General features: G+C 42.6%; 1 protein-coding gene across 1 annotated transcript in view; it reads left to right on the top strand.

Annotated features, from left to right (window-relative positions):
• LOC129700787 (phospholipid phosphatase-related protein type 5-like) overlaps positions 1 to 24,105 on the top strand; it is a 98,445-nt gene that overhangs the window by 43,115 nt on the left and 31,225 nt on the right. Inside the window, exon 2 of the mRNA XM_055641484.1 lies at positions 4,994 to 5,126. Coding sequence (XP_055497459.1) covers positions 4,994 to 5,126 — 133 coding nt within the window. The remainder of the gene's footprint in view (positions 1 to 4,993; positions 5,127 to 24,105) is intronic.

Here is a 24,105-nt window from a genome sequence, read left to right as displayed (position 1 = left end):
TGTTCTCTCCGTAAAAATAAAAAATAAAAATAAAGACAGTAACAATTCAATTTGCCCATGGCTTCCAAGTCTCCTTTATTCTGAATTACTGAATGGGTGGGGGGTGAAGGGTGACGGCAGGTGGAGAGATGGTGGGGAAAAACGGGAGCACAGGGAAAAGTTGAATCAATTGTCATCTTAAGGCCAGCCCCTATCCTGCACACAAGGGACAAGTTACAAACTTTACTCAAGCCAATTAACCTACAAACCTACGAATGTGTTTGGAGTGCAGGGGGAAACCAGAGCATCTGGGCAAAACCCACACGGTCACAGTGAGAACGTCCAAACTCCGTACAGGCAGCACCTGTAGTCAGGATCGAACCAGGGTCTCTGACGCTGTAAGGCAGCCACTCTACCACTGCGCCACCGGTAAAGCCTAAAGGTGGGATCATTCTTACTATGTAAACCAAGAAAAAGTTAAAAATGTAATTTACCAACCAGAGATGTACAATAATAATATCTGGAGAATGTCTGTGGAATTCTCTGCCTGAGAAAATAAAGTCAGTATTAAAATGAATCCTCGTTTCAAACTATGATAGATCATCTTAGAAATTATCATGTTGAAATACTGTGTGGTTCTGCACACAATAATTTATATCTGAAATAGTGACTAATGCATAAGCAAACATGACAGCTAACCTCCTCCACCAATATCCTACAACGAGCTATAATAAGAATGACCAGTTAATATTTTGTCTCTGGTAATCTTGATTGATGGAAATGTGGTCTAGCATGCTAGGAGAATTGTCTCCCTTTTCTCCATGGTACAAAGAGATCTTCTAAACCAATGAACCAAACAGAAAGAATATTCCATGAAAAATACCATTTTGCAATACTGTTTCAGTATGCTGGCTAGATTATTGGTCAGATCTTCTGTAGGGTTTCATAGTGAGAGGTTTTAAGTATAGGAGAAAAGAGGTCCTACTGCAGTTGTACTGGGCCCTCGTGAGACCACGCAGGGAGTATTGCGTGCAGTTTTGGTCTCCTAATTTGAGGAAGGACATTCTTGCTATTGAGGGAGTGTAGCGTATATTCACCAGGTTAATTCCCGGGATGGCAGGACTGACATATGATGAAAGTATGGCTCGACTGGGCTTATATTTAGTGGAATTTAGAAGGATGAGAGGGAATCTTATAGAAACATACAAAATTCTTAAGGGATTGGACAGGCTAGATGCAGGAAAAATGTTTCCCATGTCGGGGGAGTCCAGACCAGGGGTCACAGTTTAAGAATAAGGGGTAGGCCATTTAGAACTGAGATAAGGAAAAACATTTTCATCCAGAGAGTTGTGAGTCTGTGGAATTCTCTGCCACAGAAGGCAGTGGAGGCTAATTCACTGGATGTATTCAAGAGAGAGTTAGATATAGCTCTCAGGGCTAACAGAATCAAGGGATATGGTGAGAAAGTAGGAACAGGGTACTCGATTCTGGATGACCAGCCGTGATCATATTGAATTGCGGTGTTGGCTTGAAAGGCCGAATGGCCTATTCCTGCACCTACTTTCTATGTAAACCAACCGGGAAAAAAAAAACATTTTATGCTATGTATCACATTAACATATGTTTAAATTAAATCTAAAAATAGAATCCCAATGGAATCGAAAAAAGACGGAGGCTGTTGGTCTTTATCTCTGTGAGCAATTTTGGGCACCATACTTGAGGAACGATGCGCTGGCCCTGGAGAAGGTCCAGAGGAGGTTTACAAGTATGTTCCCAAGAATAAGTGGGTTAACTTATGTTAAGTGTTTGACCGGACTGGGCCTGTACTCGCTGGAGTTTAGAAGAATGAGAGGTGACCTCATTGAAATCTACCGAATAGTGAAAGGCTTGGATAGAGTGGATGTGGAGAGGATGTTTCCACTAGTGGGAGAGTCTCGGACCAGAGGACATAGCCTCAGAATTAAAGGATGTTCATTATGGGAAGGAGATAGGAAGGAATTTCTTTAATCAGAGGATGATGAATCTGTGGAATTCTTTGCCCAGAAGGCTGTGGAGACCAAGTCAATGGATATTTTTTATGGCATAGATTCTTGATTAGTACGGGTGTCAGGGGTTATCAGAGGAAGGAGATTCAGATTCAATTTTAATTTGTCATTGTCAGGTATACAGAGACAACGAAATGCATTTAGCATCTCCCTTTGAAGAGCGACATAGCAAACGATTTGAATAGAAAAAAAAATCTGTGGAGGGGGGGGGGGGGGGGGGGGGGGGGGGGGGGGGGTGATTGGCAGTCACCGAGGTACGTTGTTTAGTAGAGTGACAGCCGCCGGAAAGAAGCTGTTTGCTGGTTCGGCAACGGAGAGAGACATGTAGCGCCTCCCGGATGGTAGGAGGGTAAACAGTCCATGGTTGGGGTGAGAGCAGTCCTTGGCGATGCTGAGCGCCCTCCGCAGGCGTTTGCTTTGGACAGACTCAATGGAGGGGAGCGTGAAACGGTTGCGTTGGGCAATTTTCACCACCCTCTGCAGTGCCTTCCGGTCGGAGAGGGAGAAGGCAGTAGAATCGGGTTCAGAGGGAGAGATAGATCCGCCAAGATCGAATGACGGAGTATACTTGATGGGCCGAATGGCCTATTACTTATGATTTGTATAAGATACCTGCAATATATTAGATTTTTTTTACTTTAAGGGTTCTTTGGTTTGAGTTTTTACAAACACAGAAATAGTAAAAAACATACTTTGCTGGAATAAATAGTCATCAGGGAATCTGCGTGAACTATTGAGGCTAAAGATAGAAACTTATACAATTATTTTAAAATATTCTTCGAAACACAAAGTGTTGTAGGAAGTCAGTGGGTCAGTAGAGGGAATGGACAGGCGGCTTTTTGGGTTGAGACCCTTCTTCATTCAGTCTGATAAAATATGTTGTTCTGCATTTATGTTATGTGCTTATTAGAACTTAAACCTGACACCCTAGTCCAGCACTAAAGGAATATTGTACTTTCTCAGAACTTTTCAAGGTATGCAACTGGTTCCATCTCTGTAGATATGGAAGACCCCATGACACGACTTGGAAGAAGGAATGTGGGAGTCATCTCCAGTAAAAACACAGCTGGATGGGCTCAGCTGTGGAGCAATGTTTAAGGAGGCCAAGGGATATTCAACGTTTCCAATTGAGACCCTGCATCTGGATTTTTGTCTCCACAGATGCTGCTCGACCCTCAGAGTTCCACCAGCAGTTTATTTCTGTTCCGGACTACAGTATCTGCTCTCTCTTGTGTCTCCGAATGTGTCTCAGACTCTTGGGTTATATTTATTGCACAATCAATATAATTAAATTGATTTTCTGGGCACTATTGTATCGTTGTTTTGGGCATTTATTGTGCTCATTTAGCTGCCTTCTCTGCTTCATGGCAACAGTGTTTCACGAGACATAGAGTGATACATCGTGGAAACAGGCCCTTTGGCCCAACATGCCCACACTGACCAACGTGTCCCATCTACGCTAGTCCCACCTGCCTGCGTTTGGTCCACATCCCTCCAAACCTGTCCTATCCATTTTCACAGCACCAGACGGTGGAGGGCTTTACCTGAGCCGGCTGCCTGCCCCTTTTCCGGGGATATGTCCGTGCCCGGGTGTGGTTAGAGAGGGAATACGCCCTGTCCACAGGCACCCTGAGAGAGTTCCGGGACCGCTGGTCCACAGGGTGGTAGAATGGATCCTCCAATAATAGTTTATTGTCCTATCCATGTACCTGTTTATCTGTTTCTTAAACGTTGGGATAGTCCCAGCCTCAACTATCTCTTTTGGGCAGCTTTTTCCATACACCCACTGCCCTTTGTGTGCAAAAGTTGCCCCTCAGATTCCTATTCAATCTTTTTCTCTTCTCCTTAAACCTTTAACTCTTGTCCTTGATTCCCCTACTCTGGGCAAGATATTCTGCGCATCTACCCGATCTATTTCTCTCAAGATTTTATACACCTCTATAAGACCACCCCTCATCCCCCTGCACTCCAATGAATGGAGTCCCAGCCTACTCAACATCTCCCTATAGCACAGACCCTCTAGTCCTGGCTACATACTTGTTTTGGTGTATATTAGTGTTGCAAAAGGAATTATATTAAATTCCTATTCACTTTGTTGCTTGATAATTACTTGCACATTCTTGCAGATGCCGTTAGGTTGAACATATTTTTGTTTGACTAAAAGAGACATTTTTAGACCATTTGTCAGAATGGTTTATAGTTGTAAGACCGTGTTTAATGAAGAAAATGTAACTATCTCGCACAATTGTTAACGGGATGTCACATACATTCATAGGTTCTAGCAGCAGAATTTGCCCATTTGGCCCATCAAGTCTACTCCGTCATTCAATCATGGCTGATCTATCATTCCCTCTCAACCCCATTCTCCTGCCTTCTCCCCATAACCCCTGACACCTTTCCTTGAACTTTTGGGAAGGTGTGATTCTGAACAATGGTCTCCTTATATAAACTTCAAATTTCAATATATTTTAAAAAATCTCATCAGCTACAGAAAAAAATTGATGACAAATGATAGTGGTGCAAACATCTGGTTAAAAAATAATTAGATATAATTATGCATTGAAGATGCAATTGTGTTAGATTTAGGTCTCAGGGTAATGGAATTAAGGGATATGGGGGAAAAAGCAGGAATGTGGTACTGATTTTAGATGATCAGCCATGATCATATTGAATGGCGGTGCTGGCTCGAAGGTCCGAATGGCTGACTCTTGCACCTATTTTCTATGTTTCTATGTTTCTATTGTTATAATCCACCAGCAATCAGTTTCCTATGTAATTGTCCTGTGATTAGATTCAATTGGCAATGAATGTTCACGTCTCAACGAAAACTCGGAGGATTTAGGTAAATTATTTAGATGCGAACTAAAACCAAATCAAACCTGTAATTGATGATAGTGGTTTGTGTGTTGGAATGTCCATGTTTTATTTTGCTCATTTTAAATTGCGATAATCTCTTTATTATTTACAAGATAATCGTGGGAGAAGTGGCTGTGTTTTTTCTTCAATCAGCTTCTAAGGAGTTTGGAGATCGGGAGAAGGCAATAATAACTGGAGACTGTTGTTACATCAACCCCTTGGTTCGCAGAACTGTTAGGTTCCTTGGTAAGAGTAACGTTTGAAGTTCTCTGGAAAAAGCCTTCCATTTAACTAGGCTCTCCTCTCTAAGTAAATGAGAAATAGAGTGTAACTTTTTTTGTATTTTGATTGATTTATTTCCTTTCCAGTTGTGTAACGAAAAATCAAGTTAATAATGCCAAACATTGAAAAGTATAATGGAAATGATCGTAATTTTCTAGCTGAGAATTAACTAAAGATGTGTTATGTGTTTTATATTCTGCTGCAATCAAAGAAGGGTTAATTCCATCTTTCCCAATGATGACTACAGCTTTCTGGCTTTCTGTCACAGCTCGATAGTAAGACAGAAGATAGATTCAAAATGCTGGAGTAACTCAGCAGGACAGGCAGCATCTCTCGATAGAATGATTGTGACATTTCAGGTGGAGAACCTTCTTCGAACTGAGAGTCAGGGGGAGGGAGACACGGAGATATGGAAGGGCAAGCTGTGAAAACGAGACATCGAAGGGGACGAAGTTCAAGAAATATATAGAATTGATCATTGTTTGCTATGGGAAGGTGACAACGAAGCATACAAAGATAAAATAAAACTTGAAGTTGGCGAAGTCAATATTCATACCGCTGGTTGTAAACTGCCCAAGCAATATATGAGGTCCTGTTCCTCCAATTTGCATTGGGCCTCACTCTGACCGTGGAGGAGGACCAGGACAGAAAGGTCAGTATGGGAATGGGAGGGGAGTGATAAAGTGTTTAGCAACCGGGAGATCATGTAGGTTTAGGCGGACAGAGTGGAGGTATGGCTTTTGCAGGGGGTGGGAGATTGTACCTTTCATGTGGTCCGCCCTGTTTTGACGAATGCAATCAACCAGGCGTGGACAATCAAATAAGATCAAATAGAACAAGTTGCCTTACAACTTTAGGCTGTGCACACCATATGCAAGAAGAAGTTTTTGCAGAATCTAAATAGACAATAGACAATACGTGCAGGAGTAGGCCATTCGGCCCTTCGAGCCAGCACCGTCATTCAATATGATCATGGCTGATGATCCACAATCAGTGCCCCATTCCTGCCTTCTCTCCATATCCTTTACATCCGCTATCCCTAAAAGCTATGACATTGAGGTTGGATTTACTGTATTGCATATTTGTTTTTACAATGTTCATATTTATGATTTGGGCTGAAACACAAAGATGTGGGATTGGCTGATGAAAGATTTATTGAAGTAGTAGTTTTTACTATATCTCACTGAAGCAGAATAGCAGGTGAGAATCTTTGTGACAACAATGACTATTGCTAGCTGATAACACAAGGTGCTTTACAAATATGTGAAAGGTGGTCTCCCTAATTGGACATGAGTCAAATATCCAGTGAAAGCCAATTTACTTTAGGATATTGCTATCATTGCTTTACATTGGGTATGCAAATGGTTCATTGATTGAGTGATTGAAAGATACATCATGGAAACAGGCCCTTCAGCCTACCAAGTCCACGCCAACCATTGATCACCCATTCACACTGGTTCTATGTTATCCGTCTTTTGCATCCACTCCCTACAATTTACAGAGGCTAATTATCCTAGAGGTCCCACCATCTTTGCGATGTGGGTGAGACAGTGGTGCAGCTGGGAGAGCCGCTGCCTCACAGAACCAGAGACTCAGGTTCGACCTTAACCTTGGGTGCTGTCCATGTGGAGTTTACACGTTCTACCTGTGACTGCATGGGGTTTGTCCGCCCGGGTGCTCAGGGTTCACCCCATGCCCTCACATGTTAGAGTTTGTTGGTAAATTGGTCGCTGTAAGTAGGGATAACACAGAACTAGTGTGAATGGGTGATTGGTGGTTGGCACGGACATGGTGTACCGCAGGGCCTCTTTCCATGCTATATATCTACAGTAATGCAAATAAACCAGAGAAATGAGGCCTTTACATCTGGCCTTCTATTAAAACTTAACTTTAAGGTTATATTTTATATTATTGTATCAAAATAATTTGTTCTTTCCTGATACCCAAAATATCATCTAAAGTTTCAAATGTTTAAGAAGGAACTGCAGATGCTGGAAAAATTGGAGGTAGATTTTTATCTAGAAACATTTCTATGTTTCTAGATAAAAATGCTGGAGAAACTCAGCGGGTGAGGCAGCATCTATGGAGCGAAGGAATAGGTGACGTTTCGGGTCGAGACCCTTCTTCAGCTCCAAGAAGGATCACGACTCCGTCACAGGGAAAATGTGCAAACTCCACACAGACAGCACCCGCGGTCAGGATCGAACTTGGGTTCCTGATGCTTTGATGCAGCAGCTCTACCAGCAGTGCCACCATGTAACTTGGTTTCTATCAATCCCAGTTCATTACAGTAAGGTAAATAACCGCAGCGTTCATTCTGAGGTGTGGATTAATGTCAAATTACTTTGAACAATTTGTCTGAAATTCCCTAGCCACCTCTCAAAGTGGGCTGTTAAATCACATGCTTCAACAGGACTAAGTCCTTCGATAAAATAGCAAAAAAACATTTCAACTTGAAGCATTGAGCATTCAAAAACTAATATCCCAAGGGATAATTTCAAAGCTTTTAATGACGTTAAAAGGTGACTGTCTTGTTCTGTGTTGTGGATTAGGTCTGTGGAGAATATATTTGCAATTATCTTTTTTCCCGTTAAAACAACAAAACCATTCCCTAATGTATTTCTCTTTATCTTTGTCTCTAAAATTACTTAGATTATAATATGGTAGAATTATGGCAGATAACTGAACTATAAATGCATCTACAGTCTTTTTGTGTCTCCATAACAAAAGTTGAAACTTTAGATAAAAATGCTGGAGAAACTCAGCTCCAGCATCTATGGAGCAAAAAAATAGGTGACATTTCGGGTCGAGATCTTTCTTCAGGCTGAAGAAGGGTCTCGACCCGAAATGTCACCTATTCCTTCGTTCCATATATGCTGCCTCACCCGCTGAGTTTCTCCAGCATTATCTACTTTTGATTTTTCCAGCATCTGCAGTTCCTTCTTAAACATTTGAAACTTTAGATGATATTTTGGGTATCAGGAAAGAACAAATTATTTTGATACAATAATTTAAAATATAACCTTAAAGTTACGTTTTAATGGAAGGCCAGATGTAAAGGTCTAGCTGCCCTTTACACTGAGTGTGTACTTCACATTTTGAAACCAAAGCCTGCAGGGAGAGATTCTTATTGACAATAAAACATTGTCAAACAAAATAAAACAATTTCCAGTTCCATTAACATCCACTAAAATGTTACTTGAAAATATTATGCTTTGGCTTTTATGTTGGAATCATAGAGAATCCGAGTCATACTTCATGGAAACAGGCCCTTTGGCCCAGATCATCCATGTCAACCCAGATGCCCTTTCTAAGTTGGTCCCAGCTACCCTCATTTGGCCCATATCCCTCTGTATGTATCTGTCCTAGGGGTGCATTTGTTATTTTGTTATTACCAAAAGAATCTTCCTTTCTTCTTTTTACCCGTGGACATTTTTTATCATCATGAAAAAATGCCCCGACCTACTTGATGCCATGAGTACCTACGACTAGCATCACGACCTGCTCGACGTAGCTACGACCTCCTACGACCATGACCATGCTGAGTATGAGTCAAGGGCAAACTCTGCAGAGGTCGTGAATTAGGTCGTGAAAGTTGGATTGGCCCAAGTCATATTCATTCAGGCCCTGCGCAGAAACCTTAGGCTCACCTGCCCGGCATTTTTACCCTTCTTTACCATCAGCATCCCCGAGCACTCAACCTATGTGACAGTGCCAGAGACCCAAATTCTTTCTTGACCGCGGGTGCTGTCTGGGCTAAGTTTGTACGTTCTCCCTGTGACCATGTGAGTTTTCTCTGGGTTTCCCCATTTCCTCCCACATTCCCTGGACATGCAAGTTTGTAGGTTAATTAGCTTCTGTAATTTGCCCCAAGGATGGGAAAGGAGCTCAACATGGAACTAGCATATGGGAGATCGTTGGTCAGAGCGGACCTGTTGGTCTGAAGGGCCTGTCCTCACGCTGTATCTCTAAACTAAACTAAACTAAACTATGCTGGGTCCAATGTGGGAACATTAGTTTGGGGAGACAGCCCATGTCACGATAAAGCCGTCCTGTTAAAAATAGCCTGGCATCCTGATCACCATTCCAAGCTAGGTCAGAGGTTGAATGTGCCACATTCCTAGCTGAGGTTCTAAACCAATCTTGTTCTTTTCAAAAGTTTTTTAAAAGCTGCATTTTGACAATTTATTTATTGTTCACGGGACACAGCCAAAACCAATCAATAAATGTTCACTTACATTTATCTAATTAATTCTGGCAAGCCGCAGTCCTCCTCCGATTGATTCTGAAACCCTCCAGTCACCCTCTCCAGCTCGTCCAATTAGGAAATATTGGCAGTTCAATCACTCTCTCAAAGGCTAATTCTGTCTTGTGACTTTCAACGACCGTCCTGCATTAAAGAATTGACTAAACATTGGCTTTTGGTCAATAAGCAGTGTGACCAATAAGTCTCCCAAATTGTACACCTTTGATCGACAGGGGCTGCTACAGATTGGTTGCATTGTACAATTTACTCACGTACAACTGACAAAAGGTTCAAATGAAATTGCTCACAGATGCACATTTCAAATCCAAAAGCATCAGCTCAGAAAATGATTTAAATATTACAAGATTAGAAATCTAGAAATGTTCAAAATGCTTCATGGTTAAACGGTGAAGCATCTATAATTTTATAATGGCTGTGAACCCATCAGACTTTTGATTGCAGAATGCTTTCAAAATGCATATCCATCTTCTCGTGATTTAAAGTGAATGCAGCCAAGTAGAAATTGAAGTCAAGTGTAATTGTCAATATCTCTCCCAGTTCTTTTATGGTTCCATGTTCCCAATTGCCAGCGTATCAGTTCAGTTCTGTTTTGTTTATTGTCATGTGTACCGAGGTACAGTAAAAAGCTTTATGTCGCTTGCTAACCAGTCAGCGTAAAGACAATCCACGATTACAAACAATCCATTTACAGTGTACAGATACATGATAAGGGAATAACGTTTAGTGCAGGGTAAAGCCAGGAAAGTTCGATCAAGGATCCTCTGAGGGTCATAAAAGAGGTAGATGGTAGTTCAGCACTGCTCTCCGATTGTGGTAGGATGATTCAGTTGCCTGATAACAGCTGGGAAGAAACTGGCCCGGAATCTGGAGGTGTGCATTTTCACACTTCTTTATACCATTTACCTGACGGGAGAGGGGAGAAGAGGGAGTGGCCAGAGTGCAACTCGTCCTTGATTCTGCTGCTGGCCTTGCCGAGGCAGCATATCTATTCTTTCTTGTGCTGACTCTTCATTTACTCAACAGGTGAGCTGCTTGCACTTGGAGCCTTGTCTGTCATTATCAAAGTTTCACCCTGTGTCACCAGAAAGAGATTATTTTCGCAGTTGGATATCAATGCTAACAAGGAATATTAATATTGGTTAATATTATTGGTTTAGTTTAGTTTATTTTCACGTGTACCGAGGTACAGTGAAAAGCTTCTTTGTTGCGTGCTCTCCAGTCAGCGGAAAGACTATTCATGATTACAATCAAGCTATCCACAGTGTGCAGATACAGGATAAAGGGAATAACGTTTAATGCAAGATAAGTCCAGTAAAGTCCAATTAAAGATAGTCTGAGGGTCTCCAAAGAGGTAGATGGTAGCTCAGGACTGCTCTCTAATTGTTGATAGGATGGTTCAGTTGCCTGATAACAGCTGGGAAGAAACTGTCCCTGAATCTGGAGGTGTGTGTTTTCACACATCCATACCTCTTACCTATGGGAGAGGGGAGAAGAAGAAGTGACCAGGGTGAGACTGGTCATTGATTATGTTGTTGGCTTTGCCAAGGTAACGTGAAGTGTAGGTGTTGACAGTGAACGAGAGGAATGAATTGATTTGATTTGGGTGATGCTCTGGGCTACATCACAAATGTCTGCAATTTTTTGCGGCCATCCTTGCTGTAGTCAGGTGCATGTTTTCATGATCCATCTCATCTCACTTTTCCTCTAGGATATAATGCTCCATTATCTTCCCCATGCCTGCTTTTCCCATTGATTTATAAGTGGAGCATTATAAACAGGTCAGATGTAATCCTCACCTAGTATCTGCAGGAAACAGGAGACCCAGCTGCCTTTTACTTTCCCTGGTCCAGGTACGTATATGCCCAATGTTGTGGATCCCCAGTACCCCAGCTATGCTGAGCTAAACCAGTAGACAACACCTTCCTGTTCTAGAAACAAGGAAAATAGGTGCAGGAGTAGGCCATTCGGCCCTTCAAGCTGATCATCCAAAATCAGTATCCCGTTCCTGCTTTCACCCCGTGTCCCTTGATTCCATTAGCCCAAAGAGCTAAATCTAACTCTCTCTTGAATACATCTGTACCAAACCAGATGAAGTATCAAGGCAGCTTCAACAATGCAATTAAGAAGTGTTATTAGCACCGCAATGCTGTAAACGAGGGCAGTGACAATTGTCTGTGTACCTCCTGATTTGAACCGTCTTTACTTTGCATGGATGAGAGCAGTGGCCACACGGTAACGCTGAAACTCGGTCCGCGTATATTAGGGAAAAGTATCGCAAACCCATTCACTGGAACACACATGGAACATAGAACAGTATGGAATAGGAACAGGCACTTCAACACAAAGTATCTGTGCCAATTGTGATGCCAATTTTAATTAATCCCATCTGCCTGCATGTGGTCAATGTAAAGCAATACAGCATAGAAACAGGCCCTTCAGCCCAACTCATCCATGCCAATCTAATCTCGTAGCTTTGCCCATGTTTAGTTTAGTTTAGAGATACAGCGCAGAAACGGGCCCTTCAGCCCATCGAGTCCGTGCCAACCAGCGATTCCCGCACATTAACACTACCCCACACACACTAGAGACAATTTACATTTTTACCAAGCCAATTAACCGACAAATCTGTACATCTTTGGAGTGTGGGAGGCAACCAAAGATCTCAGAGAAATCCACGCGGTCACAAGGAGAACATACAAACTCCGCACAGACAGCACCCTTATTCAGGATCGAACCCTGGTCTCTGACGCTGTAAGGCAGCAACCCTACCGCTGTGCCACTGTGCCGCCCACGGATAACTGACTCTTGTACTGAGTCAATGAAGGCATATGCTGTACTGTGAATGACAATGAAACCCTAGTTTATTCTGAAGTTTCACATTTCACTTATTTTACTACCCTATTAATTAATTTTGCCACTCTCAGGGAGCTACATATTTGCACCACATGATCCCACTGTACATTAATGCTGGTAAAGGTCCTGCATTTACTGTATACTTTCCTCTTGCATTTACCTCCCAGGTGAAGCTGCCTCTGGTTGCTAAAATGCATTGGTGAAGCTGCCTCTGGTTTGGTAAAAATGTATTCAAGAGAGAGTTTATTTGTGTAAAACTCTTTGGGGCTAATGGAATCAAGGGACACTGTTTGCATGTTGAAAGCAGGAAATATAAATACAATTAATTGGATGATGGTTGCTTTGAAGGAGCTGAATGGCCTACTCCATTGAGACATTGGTACAATTTTCTTGTTTAATGAAAAAGGAAAATTTTGGTGTTGTCTAATCTGGTTTTAGCTCAGCATGCTAGCTTACTGGGGATCCACAACATTGGGCACCTCTGCGTACCTGGCATTAATCAGGGAAAGTAAAAGGAGTGCAGGCCCATTTGGCCCATCAAGTCTACTCCGCCATTCCTGCAGATGACTAGGTGATGATCCTACATCCCATTCTCCTGTTTCCTCATAATGCTCCACTTAATAAAATCATCTATGGGAAAAAACTAGGCATGGGGAAACAGCCTTTTGTGGAGAATCCATATTCACCTTTATAGGATAAAGATTCAGAGATATAATTTTTAATCCTATATAATCATGATATAATCATAGTACGATTAGATGGATCATAATATGCACCTGACTACAGCAAGGATGGCCAATCTTAAAAAATGTGCAGACATTTGTGCTGGGAAAGGTCCTGCATTTACTGTTTTCTACTTTGTACTCTTGCATTTACCTCCCCCTAGAGTGTAACACCTCATACTAGATCCAGATGTGAACTCCAATCCATCGTAGTGTGGAAACTGAAATCGGTACAGTGAAGCCATTTGCCCTTCGAGCGCACCACCATTCAATATGAAAAGCATTTTCAAAATTGTCAAAATTAAGACAGTGATTTTTAAGTATACAAAAAAAATTCACATTACATTTAACATCTCCTGGATTCCCCATTTCCTCACTGTGCCGAATATGATAATCCATCAACAATTAAGTGCAAAATTCAGAATAAATTACGGGTTCCTGTGATTGCTAAAAGTCACAAGACCGATTGAAAGTATTCAAAGGGATAACCCCGCAAGATTCCCGTTTTCATTTAAAAAGCTAATTTCTATCTCGGAAATGAAACATAGCTTCAGGTTATTTTTTTGGTATCTTAGCTAAATCAAAAAAGATGTTTGCTGTATATGATAGTTGATTTCAACACAAATCGCTGACCCCCCATCATAAAAAAAATGTAAAAACATTTAACCACATATTATTAAAACTCAAAGAAGGAATGGACAGAGACTGTTGGCGAACCCTCGCTGACCTTTTGCTTTCTCCCCACATCCCTTGATTCCTGTAAGAGCTAATCTAACTCTCTCTTGGCATCTGCTTTCATGTATTGGACACTGTTTGCATGTTCCCATGGAAATATAAATGCAATTAATTTCAATTGGTGGTTGCTTTGCAGTGAGCTGAGGTTCGGTAATGCAGTATTTTCATTGAGACATTGGTACAATGAGATTTCTTATGTAATTAATGGTAAAAGTAAAATTTTGGTAAAGAATAAAGAAACAATCTGCAAAGCTTGATCTTTATTCCATACGTCAAAATGCTAACTTTTTTGTTTTAGAATGACGATATTAAAAACAATTATATTTTTGACCTCTAATAATAATATGGCATTAATCATGTCATAAGTAATAGGAGTGGAAATAGGCCATTTGGCCCATCAAGTCTACTCCGCCATTCAATCATGGCTGATCTATCTCTCACTCCTAACCCCATTCTCCTGCCTTCTCCTCATAACCCCTGATACCTGTACTAATCAATAATCCACAGTATCTATCTCTGCTGTAAAACTATCCATTAACTTAGCCTCAACAGCCTTTTGTGGCAAAGAAATCCACAGATTCACCTTTATAATAATAGATTCAGATCATATAATTTTTAATCCTATATAATCCTATACCCTGTATAATAATATTGGGTTCATAGTACAGCTACTGCCTCACAGCCCCAGAGACCCAGGTCCAATCTTAATCTCAGGTGTGGCACTCCCTGAGATTGTTTGGGATTTCTCCGGGTGCTCCCGTTTACTGTTTCTTCCCACATCCCAAATATGTACGGGTATGTTGGTTGATTCGCCTCTGTGAATTGCCCCTAGCGTAGGGAGTGGATGCGAGGGTGAGATAACATAGAACTAGTGTGAACTGGTGATCCATCGTCAGTGTGGAAACATAGAAAATAGGTACAGGAGAAGGCCATTTGGCCCTTCGAGCCAGCACCACCATTCAATATGATCAAAGGTTCCAAGGGTTTCAAAGGTCTTTTATTGTCACATGTACCAATTAAGGTACAGTGATTTGCCAATTACCATACAGCCATACAAAAAAAAAGCAACAAGACACACAACTACATAAAAGTTAACATAAACATCCACCACAGTGGATTCCCCACATTCCGCACTGTGACGGAATGCACAAGGTCGGGGCAGTCGAACCATCCATCGGGGCGATCGAAGCTCCCGCAACCGGCAGCCGAAACTCCCGCGACGGGGCGGTCGAAGCTCCTGTGACTTGGAGTTCCAAAAGTCGGTCTCTGACCAGAGACTGCGGGCTCCGTGATATTAAGTCTGCAAGCACCCACGATTGCTGGCAAAGGGATCGCAGACCCTGCAAGGTTAAAGTCCCGTAGGCGCCCCGCGGTAGAGCTCTCAAAAGATTCTCCAGCAAAGGTCGCCAACTCCTTGCTGTTCGGCCGGAGATGTGATACGGAAACAATTTGCATTTTCATCGAGGTAAGAGATTAGAAAAAGTTTCCCCCAACCCCCCACATAAATCAAGCTAAAGAACACTAAAAACATACATTTATCACATATTATTAAAACTCAAAGAAGGAAGGGACAGACAGACTGTTGGCGAGGCAGCCCTCGCTGCCTCCAACCGGATCATCCAAAATCAGTACCCCGGTCCTGCTTTCTCCCCACATCCCTTGATTCCTTTCGCCCTAAGAGCTATATCTAACTCTCTCTTGAAAACATCCAGTGAATTGGCCTGCACTGCCTTCTGTGGCAGAGAATTCCACAGATTCACAACTCTGGGTGAAAAAATCTCTGTTCTAAATGGCTTACCCCTTATTCTTAAACTGTGGCCCCTGCTTCAGGACTCCCCCAACATCGGGAATTTAATATTTAGTTTGTGATTTTGTTTACATGTATCATGTCTTTAGTAGATATTTTGTAAATTAGTTTAACACTAGCTAAATCCATACTGCAGTGAAAAAGTTAATCCTCTTCTCAGTCTTAAATGGCCTACCCTTTATTCTTAAACTGTGACCCCTGGTTCAGGACTCCCCCAACATGGAGAACATTTTTTTCCTGCATCTAGCCTTTCCAATCCCTTAAGAATTGTATATGTTTCTATAAGATATCCTCTCATCCTTCTAAACTCCAGTGAATATAAGCCAAGTTTGGGCTGACGGGGCTCAGTGGGCAGGCGGGTCTGTTTCCATGCTGAAACTTTCAATCAATCGATCAATTTATGGTGGAAATGCAAGTCTACAGACATAAATGAGATCAGTGGGAAACAGGGAAAGATTCATGAGAATGCTGGAAATGAGCGAAGCAAGTCTGGTAAGGCAGAAGATCTGAAATTGCAAATTTGCGTCTGGAGGTAGTAATATTTCTCCTCACCAGAGGTATAAGATCCCACAGCACTCTCCAGAAAGAATGGCAACATTCCGTCAATGTAACAGCCGATATTTATACCTCAGCCCACTACTAAAACTGATAAGCTGTTAACTTAGTTCTTTGCAAATAGTTGTAATTTGGGGTTATAGGTGTGTGCATAATCTTCTGTGTTTCCTACAGTAATGGGAGCACAAGCCTCTTGTGCTCAGCTGAGCTGGGGAAACGGTTTAAAGAGCAAGACTGCAGCTCAGTAGTGGGTAGGGATTTCAAGTTCAAGTTCAAGCGAGTTTATTGTCATGTGTCCCTGTATAGGACAATGAAATTCTTGCATTGCTTAAGCACACAGAAAATAGTAGGTATTTACTACAAGACAGATAAATGTGTCCATATACCATGATATAAATATATACACACATGAATAAATAAACTGGTAAAGTGCAAATAACAGAAAGTGGTTATTAATAATCAGAGTTTGTCCGAGCCAGGTTTAATAGCCTGATGGCTGTGGGGAAGTAGCTATTCCTGAACCTGGTTGTTGCAGTCTTCAGGCTCCTGTACCTTCTACCTGAAGGTAGCAGGGAGATGAGTGTGTGGCCAGGATGGTGTGGGTCTTTGATGATACTGCCAGTCTTTTTGAGGCAGCGACTGCGATAAATCCCCTCGATGGAAGGAAGGTCAGAGCCGATGATGGACTGGGCAGTGTTTACTACTTTTTGTAGTCTTTTCCTCTCCAGGGCGCTCACATTGCCGAACCGAGCCATGATGCAACCGGTCAGCATGCTCTCGACTGTGCACCTGTAGAAGTTAGAGAGAGTCATCCTTGACAATCCGACTCTCCGTAATCTTCACAGGAAGTAGAGGCGCTGATGAGCTTTTTTTATAATTGCGTTAGTGTTCTCGGACCAGGAAAGATCTTCAGAGATGTGCACGCCCAGGAATTTGAAGTTCTTGACCCTTTCAACCATCGACCCGTTGATATAAACGGGGCTGTGGGTTCCCCTCCTACTCCTTCCAAAGTCCACAATCAGTTCCTTGGTTTTGCTGGTGTTGAGGGCCAGGTTATTGCGCTGGCACCATATGGACAGTTGCTTGATCTCCCTTCTATATTCTGACTCATCCCCATCAGTGATACGCCCCACAATAGTGGTGTCGTCAGCGAACTTGATGATGGAGTTCGCACTGTGGTTCGCTACGTAGTCATGGGTATAGAGTGAGTACAGCAGAGGGCTGAGCACGCAGCCTTGAGGTGCTCCCGTGCTGATTGTTATCGAGGCTGACACATTTCCACCAATACGAACAGACTGTGGTCTGTGGATGAGGAAGTCGAGGATCCAGTTGCAGAGGGATGCGCAGAGACCCAGTTCTGCGAGTTTGGTAACCAGTTTGGAGGGGATGATTGTGTTAAATGCCGAGCTGTAATCGATGAATAACAGCCTGACCTATGAGTTTTTGTTGTCCAAGTGGTCCAGTGCGGAGTGGAGGGCCAGCGAGATCGCATCCACCGTTGATCTGTTGTGGCGGTACGCGAACTGCAGTGGGTCCAGGTTTTTGTCATGGTAGGAGGTGATTTGCTCCATGATCAACCTCTCAAAGCACTTCCTCACCACCGGCGTTAGTGCCACTGGTCGATAGTCATTGAGGCACGTCACCTTACTCTTCTTGGGCACCGGTATAATTGATGCCCTTTTAAAGCAGGTGGGGACCTCAGACCTCAGAAGTGAGAGATTGAAAATGTCCGTAAAAACTCCCGCCAGTTGGTCCGCACAGGTTTTTAGAACACGACCGGGTATACCATCAGGACCAGGTGCTTTTCGGGGGTTCACCCCTCTGAAGGATTTCCTGACATCGGCCTCTGTGACTGAGACTGAAATGCCATCACAGCGAATGGGGAATCGGGAAGGCACATCAGTATTCTCCCTGTCAAAGCGTGCGTAAAACGCATTGAGCTCGTCAGGGAGTGATGTTACACCGACATTCGAGCTGCCTCCTGGTTTAAAGGGGAATTTAATAAATCTTAATGAAAGTATATTCTAGTGAGGAAGAAAGGCACCAAGTAGAACGCTATTCGAGTCTAAGGAAGTTAAGGACTGATTCTGAAGACGGGTCTCGACCTGAAACGTCAACTATCCATGTTCTACAGAGATGCTGCTTGACACGCTGAGTTACTTCAGCACTTTGTGTCCTTTTGTGATGTAACAAGCATCTGCAGTTCTTTGTTTCACCATATTGTACTCCATCTGCCAATTTTTTGCACATTCACTTAACCTTTCCATATCCTAAAGAGAGGCTGAACCAAATCAGAAAACTGGGAGAAATGAATTAAATGAACTTCTTTGGGGGTGGGGGCAGAGGGGTCAATCAAATCTTATTGAGATTTTCTACAACGTGAGATTTTGTAACAGCTTAACCATAATGTCACATCAAAACTACCTGTACTGGTATAGCAATAGATCCCCATACTCTAACTCACAGGTGATGTCTTTCAACGAGATGATCATTAGTCTCAGGTAGACACAGAATCACTTGACACTACATATTTCAAAGTGGAGCATGGGAATTCACCCTCGTAGTTTGGCCAACATTTAGCTCTAAATTAACATCACTAGTTCACACCATCTGTTTGTTTGGATGAGACCAAGCTCAGAAATTCACAAAATCTCTTAACAGTAAACATACAGAGGAATAATGTGATTTTGTAATATATTCCCCATTCTTTTCCAATCGTGCCAACCTCAACAAGTTGCAATTCCTCTGTTTCTCACAAACTTTTGTTGTTGAAAATTAACGATGGCAGGACAAGCGCTACTGGGTACAAAATAATGTATTTCCTTGAAAACAAGATTCTGATTTCCACTGTCCTACGTTTAGTTTAATTTTGGTTTAGTTTAGAGATTCAGCGTGGAAACAGGCCCTCGGCCCACCAAGTCCGCGCCGACCAGCGATCCCCGTTCACTAGTGCTATCCTACACAATAGGGACAATTTCCAATCTTTACCAAAGCCAATTAACCTACAATTCTGTACGTCTTTGGAATGTGGGAGGAAACCGGAGCATCGGGGAAAACCCATGCGGCCACGGGGACAACGTACAAACTCTGTACAGACAACAACCGAAGTCAGGATTGAGCCTTGATCTCTGACGCTGTAAGCAGCAACTCTACTGCTGTGCCACCGTGCTGCTCTAATCTAATTTCAAAATTGCTTGGTAATCAATTTACAATGTGATCATGAAAGCAGATTAAGAGGCACACGTCTTTATGTCCTGCTTTTCAACGAATAATTAAACAGAGTGTCGGCTAAACCATTCTCTAGCACGTCAAAAGTTAAGGCAATATTCTTTGTGCGAAGAATGAGCCAGTGATTGTTCCCATTGACCCGATGAATGACCAACTGTTTACATTATAATTTGTGCAGATAGCGAATTAAGATTTATAAACGGAAGTCTGGAAAAAAAACTGAAACATGTTGGAAACACTCCACAGGTCAGGCAGCATCTGTGGGAAGAGAAATAGACAGGATTAAGACCAGGACAGCTATGTGGAAAGGAATGGTTAGGAATGGGAGGTGGGAGAGTTTAGGACCAGAGGGCATAGCCTCAGAATTAAAGGACGTTCCTTTTGGAAAGGAGTTTCTTTAGTCAGAGGGTGTTGATTGTGGAATTCATTGCAATAAAAGGCTGTGGAAGCCAAGTCAATGGATATTTTTAAGGCAGAGATAGATCGATTCTTGATTACTGCGGGTGTTGGGGGTTATGGGGAGAAGGTAGGAGAATGGGGATATGAGGGAGAGATAGATCAGCCATAATTGAATGGTGGAGTAGACTTGATGGGCTGAATGGCTTATGTATAAATGTGCAAACAGAACATGGCTGGAAAGAGGGCTGAATGTGTGGATGGAGTGAGGCCGGGAAGTGGAGCCTGTCTGGGAATATGCAAAGGTGTGCACAGAGGGAGAGGATGTAAATGTTGAAGGGAGAACATATGTGGGAAGATGAGATGGGCCCACGGAGAGGGAAGGGAGGAATAGGAAACTTAAGTTGGGCGGCACAGTGGCATAGCGGTAGAGCTACTGCCTTACAGCGCCAGAGACGTGGGTTTGATCCTGTCTATGGGCGCTGTCTGAACGGAGCTTGTACATTCTCAAGATTCAAGATTCAATTTAATTGTCACATGAGCCAATTAAGGTACAGTGAAATCCCTATGACCAGCGTGTGTTTTCTTTGTGATCTTCGGTTTCCTCCCACACTCCAAACACGCACAGGTTTGTAGGTTAATTGGCTTGGTATAAATGTTAAATTGCTGCTAATGTGTGTAGGATAGTGAAAGGGTGCGGGGATTGCTGGTCGGTGCGGACTAGGTGAGCCAAAGGGGCTGTTTCCATGTGTATCTCTAAACTAAACTAAGTGAAAAGCTGCAGGAATAGAATCGTCTGTGTGGGAGTGAGGAGTCAAGTGGAGAGGGATGAGAAGCAATGAGATTGTGGATAGACATGGACATTTAATCTATGATTGAGAGCGTGTGTCCATGTGCATGTATGGAAGAGAGTGCAAGTGCTTACATGTAGGTGTCTGGTGGCACAATATTCCCAGTTTATTTTATAAAGGCAAGCTCATTTTATTCTGCCAGCAGACTTTGTTTTAGTCACACAAGCTGTTCTGCAAAATCGCATCATTAATAAGCAGTAAACAATGTGTTAATTTAGAAGTTAATGTGGCTCTTGAATGGACGATTCTTGTTTGTTGCCAAAATGGTCCCGGCTTGAAGAACAGTGAATGACAAAGGATTGTGAGAAACATAAGAATTACAAGTTATAGGGGAGAGAAGATTGGGAAGGAATGGGGAATAAAAGGCATCTTGATGTAAGATGGGCCCAGAAAATGTTAATGACATGGGAACCAAATAATATGTCTGCAGTTTTATGTTTCATAAGATGAACTTTCATAATCTCTTAGTACAATTTTCGAGTTGCACTTCATATGCTAATTTAAATTGATGTCAAGTACCAGAGATTCCAACTTGGTTTCAGCATCATTTAAATGTAATAATTGCTATGTAGTTTAGTAAAACATAACTTCTTATGCAGAGATCTGTGTCAAAGTTTCCAATGCTTATTCACAGCACTACATCATGATGAGAAGAGCAGATAATTTTTTTGGCGGTCCGGATATTAATATAAGATAACTTCTTCACAAATGTTTAGCATCCTGTATAGATTTGTAAAATACCAAAATGTTCCATACGCCCACCACCCTCTTGCATGATAAATTTCCCCCTCGGGTTCCTGCTAAAGCTGCCCATGTCCACTAGTTCCTGATTCCCCTGCTCTGAGAAAAAGACTGTGTGTATTCACCTGCCTATTTTGCTCATGATTCATATATTTCCCTAAGATCACCCCTCAGCCTCTTGTGCTCCAAGGAATAAAGACCTAGCCCGTCCAAACTCTCTCTTTAGATCACCCTTGAGCCCCCCCAAGTCCTCATAAACCTTCTCTGTACTTTATCCAACTTATTTGCATCTCTCCTATAGTAGGGTGACCAAAGCTGAACACATTAGTCCAAGTGCGACCTCACCAACATCTTGTACAATGTTAGTTCCAACTTCTGTGGCACAGTGACGCAACGGTAGAGCTGCTGTATTGCAGTAGCAGAGACCTGGGTTCGATCCTGACTTTGGCTGCTCTCTGTGTGGTGTTTGTATTGTATTCAAATTTATTGTCATTGTCTCAATTAGAGACAACGAAATGAATTTCCCTTTACAGTCAGTATCATAAAAATAAATAAATAATAAATAATAAAACATATTAAAAATAAAATAGAAATAGAGAAGAAAAAAAAAGGAAAACGACACAACATAACACAATGGCACCAAGGTGAGGCAGGCACCATAGTCCAGCCAGCCTCCCCTCCGATCTTCCCAGATGTTCACCCGTGGTCGGGGCCTTCCGAGCACCCGCAGTTGCCACCACGGGCGGCCCGATGCTCAGGCCCTCTCGCCGGGCTGATGGAACGCTGCTGCCGAACCCCGATGGTGAAAATCCTCCTCAGCGGCCCGGACTTCCCGATCAGCCGCCTCCCACCGGAGTCCGCAGCTCCCGAGTCCACAGGCCGTGGGCTCCAGCACTCCGGGCTCCAGACAGCGATCCCCGGTAAGGGCATCGCCAGCCCCGGATGCTGTCCAGGCAGGAAAGAGTCGCTGGGGGGGGGGGAGGTGAGGACGCGACTCGAATAATAGTTGCGTCCTCTCCAGGAAGCGACTGAAGGACGGTATCCCCCTTACCGTACCCTCTTCCCCCACATTAAAACATTAAAAAAAACATAAAAAACACACTTCAACATAACAAAAAAAACAACCATGTGGGTTCCCCTGTGACCATGTGGGTTTTTTCTCTGGGTGAACCTGTTTCCGCCCACATTCCAGGATTGTAGGTTAATTGGCTTCCGTAAATTTCCCCCACTTTGTAGGAGTAACGGTGTATGAGTGATCATTGGTCGGCATGGACTTAGGGGACCGAAGGGCCGGTTTCCACACTGTATCTCTAAACTATACTCAATTCCCTGACTGATGAAAGCCAGCATGCCAATAGCTTTCTTCACTATAGCTATCTGTGATAAAAGGCCGAAACACCCAGTGACGTTGAGGTACACAACTGAAGATGTGTCTGATTGTTAGCAAATTCACCTAGAGGTCATACCCAAGAATACCAATTGTAGTGAAATCATAGGGATCGTAACACCCAGTCCTACTAATCAACCTGACAAACCTACCTACCTGCAAAGCCACTTTCAGGCTGTTCGGTAGGAGTATCAAATTGAAAAAAATGGTAACGGAAACTGAAATAGAATCAGAAGATAGGAGAAATAGATCTCTTACCATATAACAATTATAATTAACCATATAACCATGCGCTCAGACCATAACCTTCCATTCCCTTCCCGTCCATAAATTGGATAGTTATATGGACGGGAAGGGAATGGAAGGTTATGGTCTGAGCGCAGGTATATGGGACTAGGGGAGAATATGTGTTCGGAATGGACTAGAAGGGTCGAGATGGCCTGTTTCCGTGCTGTAATTGTTATATGGTTATATGGTTAAATAATCAGCAGCTTAGATAGCACATATACGGGGAGAGTAGTAAGAAATCTAATCAAATGAGGTCTTCAGTTTGAAGGTGGGTCTCGACCCGAAACGTCACCCATTCCTTCTCTCCAAAGATGCCGCCTGTCTCGCTGAGTTACTCCAGCATTTTGTGTCTACCTTTTAATCAAATGAGTCTTTGATCAGATTTTCTTAACTGATTTTTTTTTCCAGCTTAATCTTTCTTACAAGAAAGCCATTCTATAAATATGTTCAAGCACACTTTTGGGCCATTGTGAGAAAGTCTTCCTCATTCCTGCAGCAAAGCTGAGCCCCATGCTGTATACACCGGATGCAATAAATGGGGGGATTAATTTTACAACCTCAGCATTCTTGTCCTTTAACAAACATAAAAACAGTTCTACTCAGACCTGACACTCCTAACACTTATTATATCTCTGTCAGGGGGCATTCTCTGTCCTCAATTAGAAATATCAGGGGACACTGTCAGACTTCATTTAATAATTACCTGTAATTATTACCCTTCACTATTAGTCATATGTTTCCTTGAGCAGAAATGCTCTTGAACAAGTGTGAAGCTCTTCATCCAGTCAACATGATCTAATTATGCTGTCGCAACATATTTTGTCACAACATTTCAGTCTGAGAAATCTTATTTGCACAAAAATACATGTTGACATTAACTGTGAGGGAGATACAAGGAACTGCAGATGCTGAGTAACTCAGCGGGCTAGGCAGCATTTCTGGAGGACAAGGGTAGGTGACATTTCTGGTTGGGACCTTTCGTCAAATTGAAGAAGTGTCCTGACCCAAAACATCACCATGACCTTTCATTCTTTTGTTCTTTGTACCTTCTCACACCTCCAGTTTCCCTCTCCCCTGACCCTCAGTATGAAGAAAGGTCTCGACCCGTAAGGT

Source organism: Leucoraja erinacea, chromosome 10 (assembly GCF_028641065.1).
Source record: "Leucoraja erinacea ecotype New England chromosome 10, Leri_hhj_1, whole genome shotgun sequence".
NCBI lineage: Eukaryota > Metazoa > Chordata > Chondrichthyes > Rajiformes > Rajidae > Leucoraja > Leucoraja erinaceus.
This window is presented reverse-complemented; position numbering and strand designations above follow the sequence as displayed.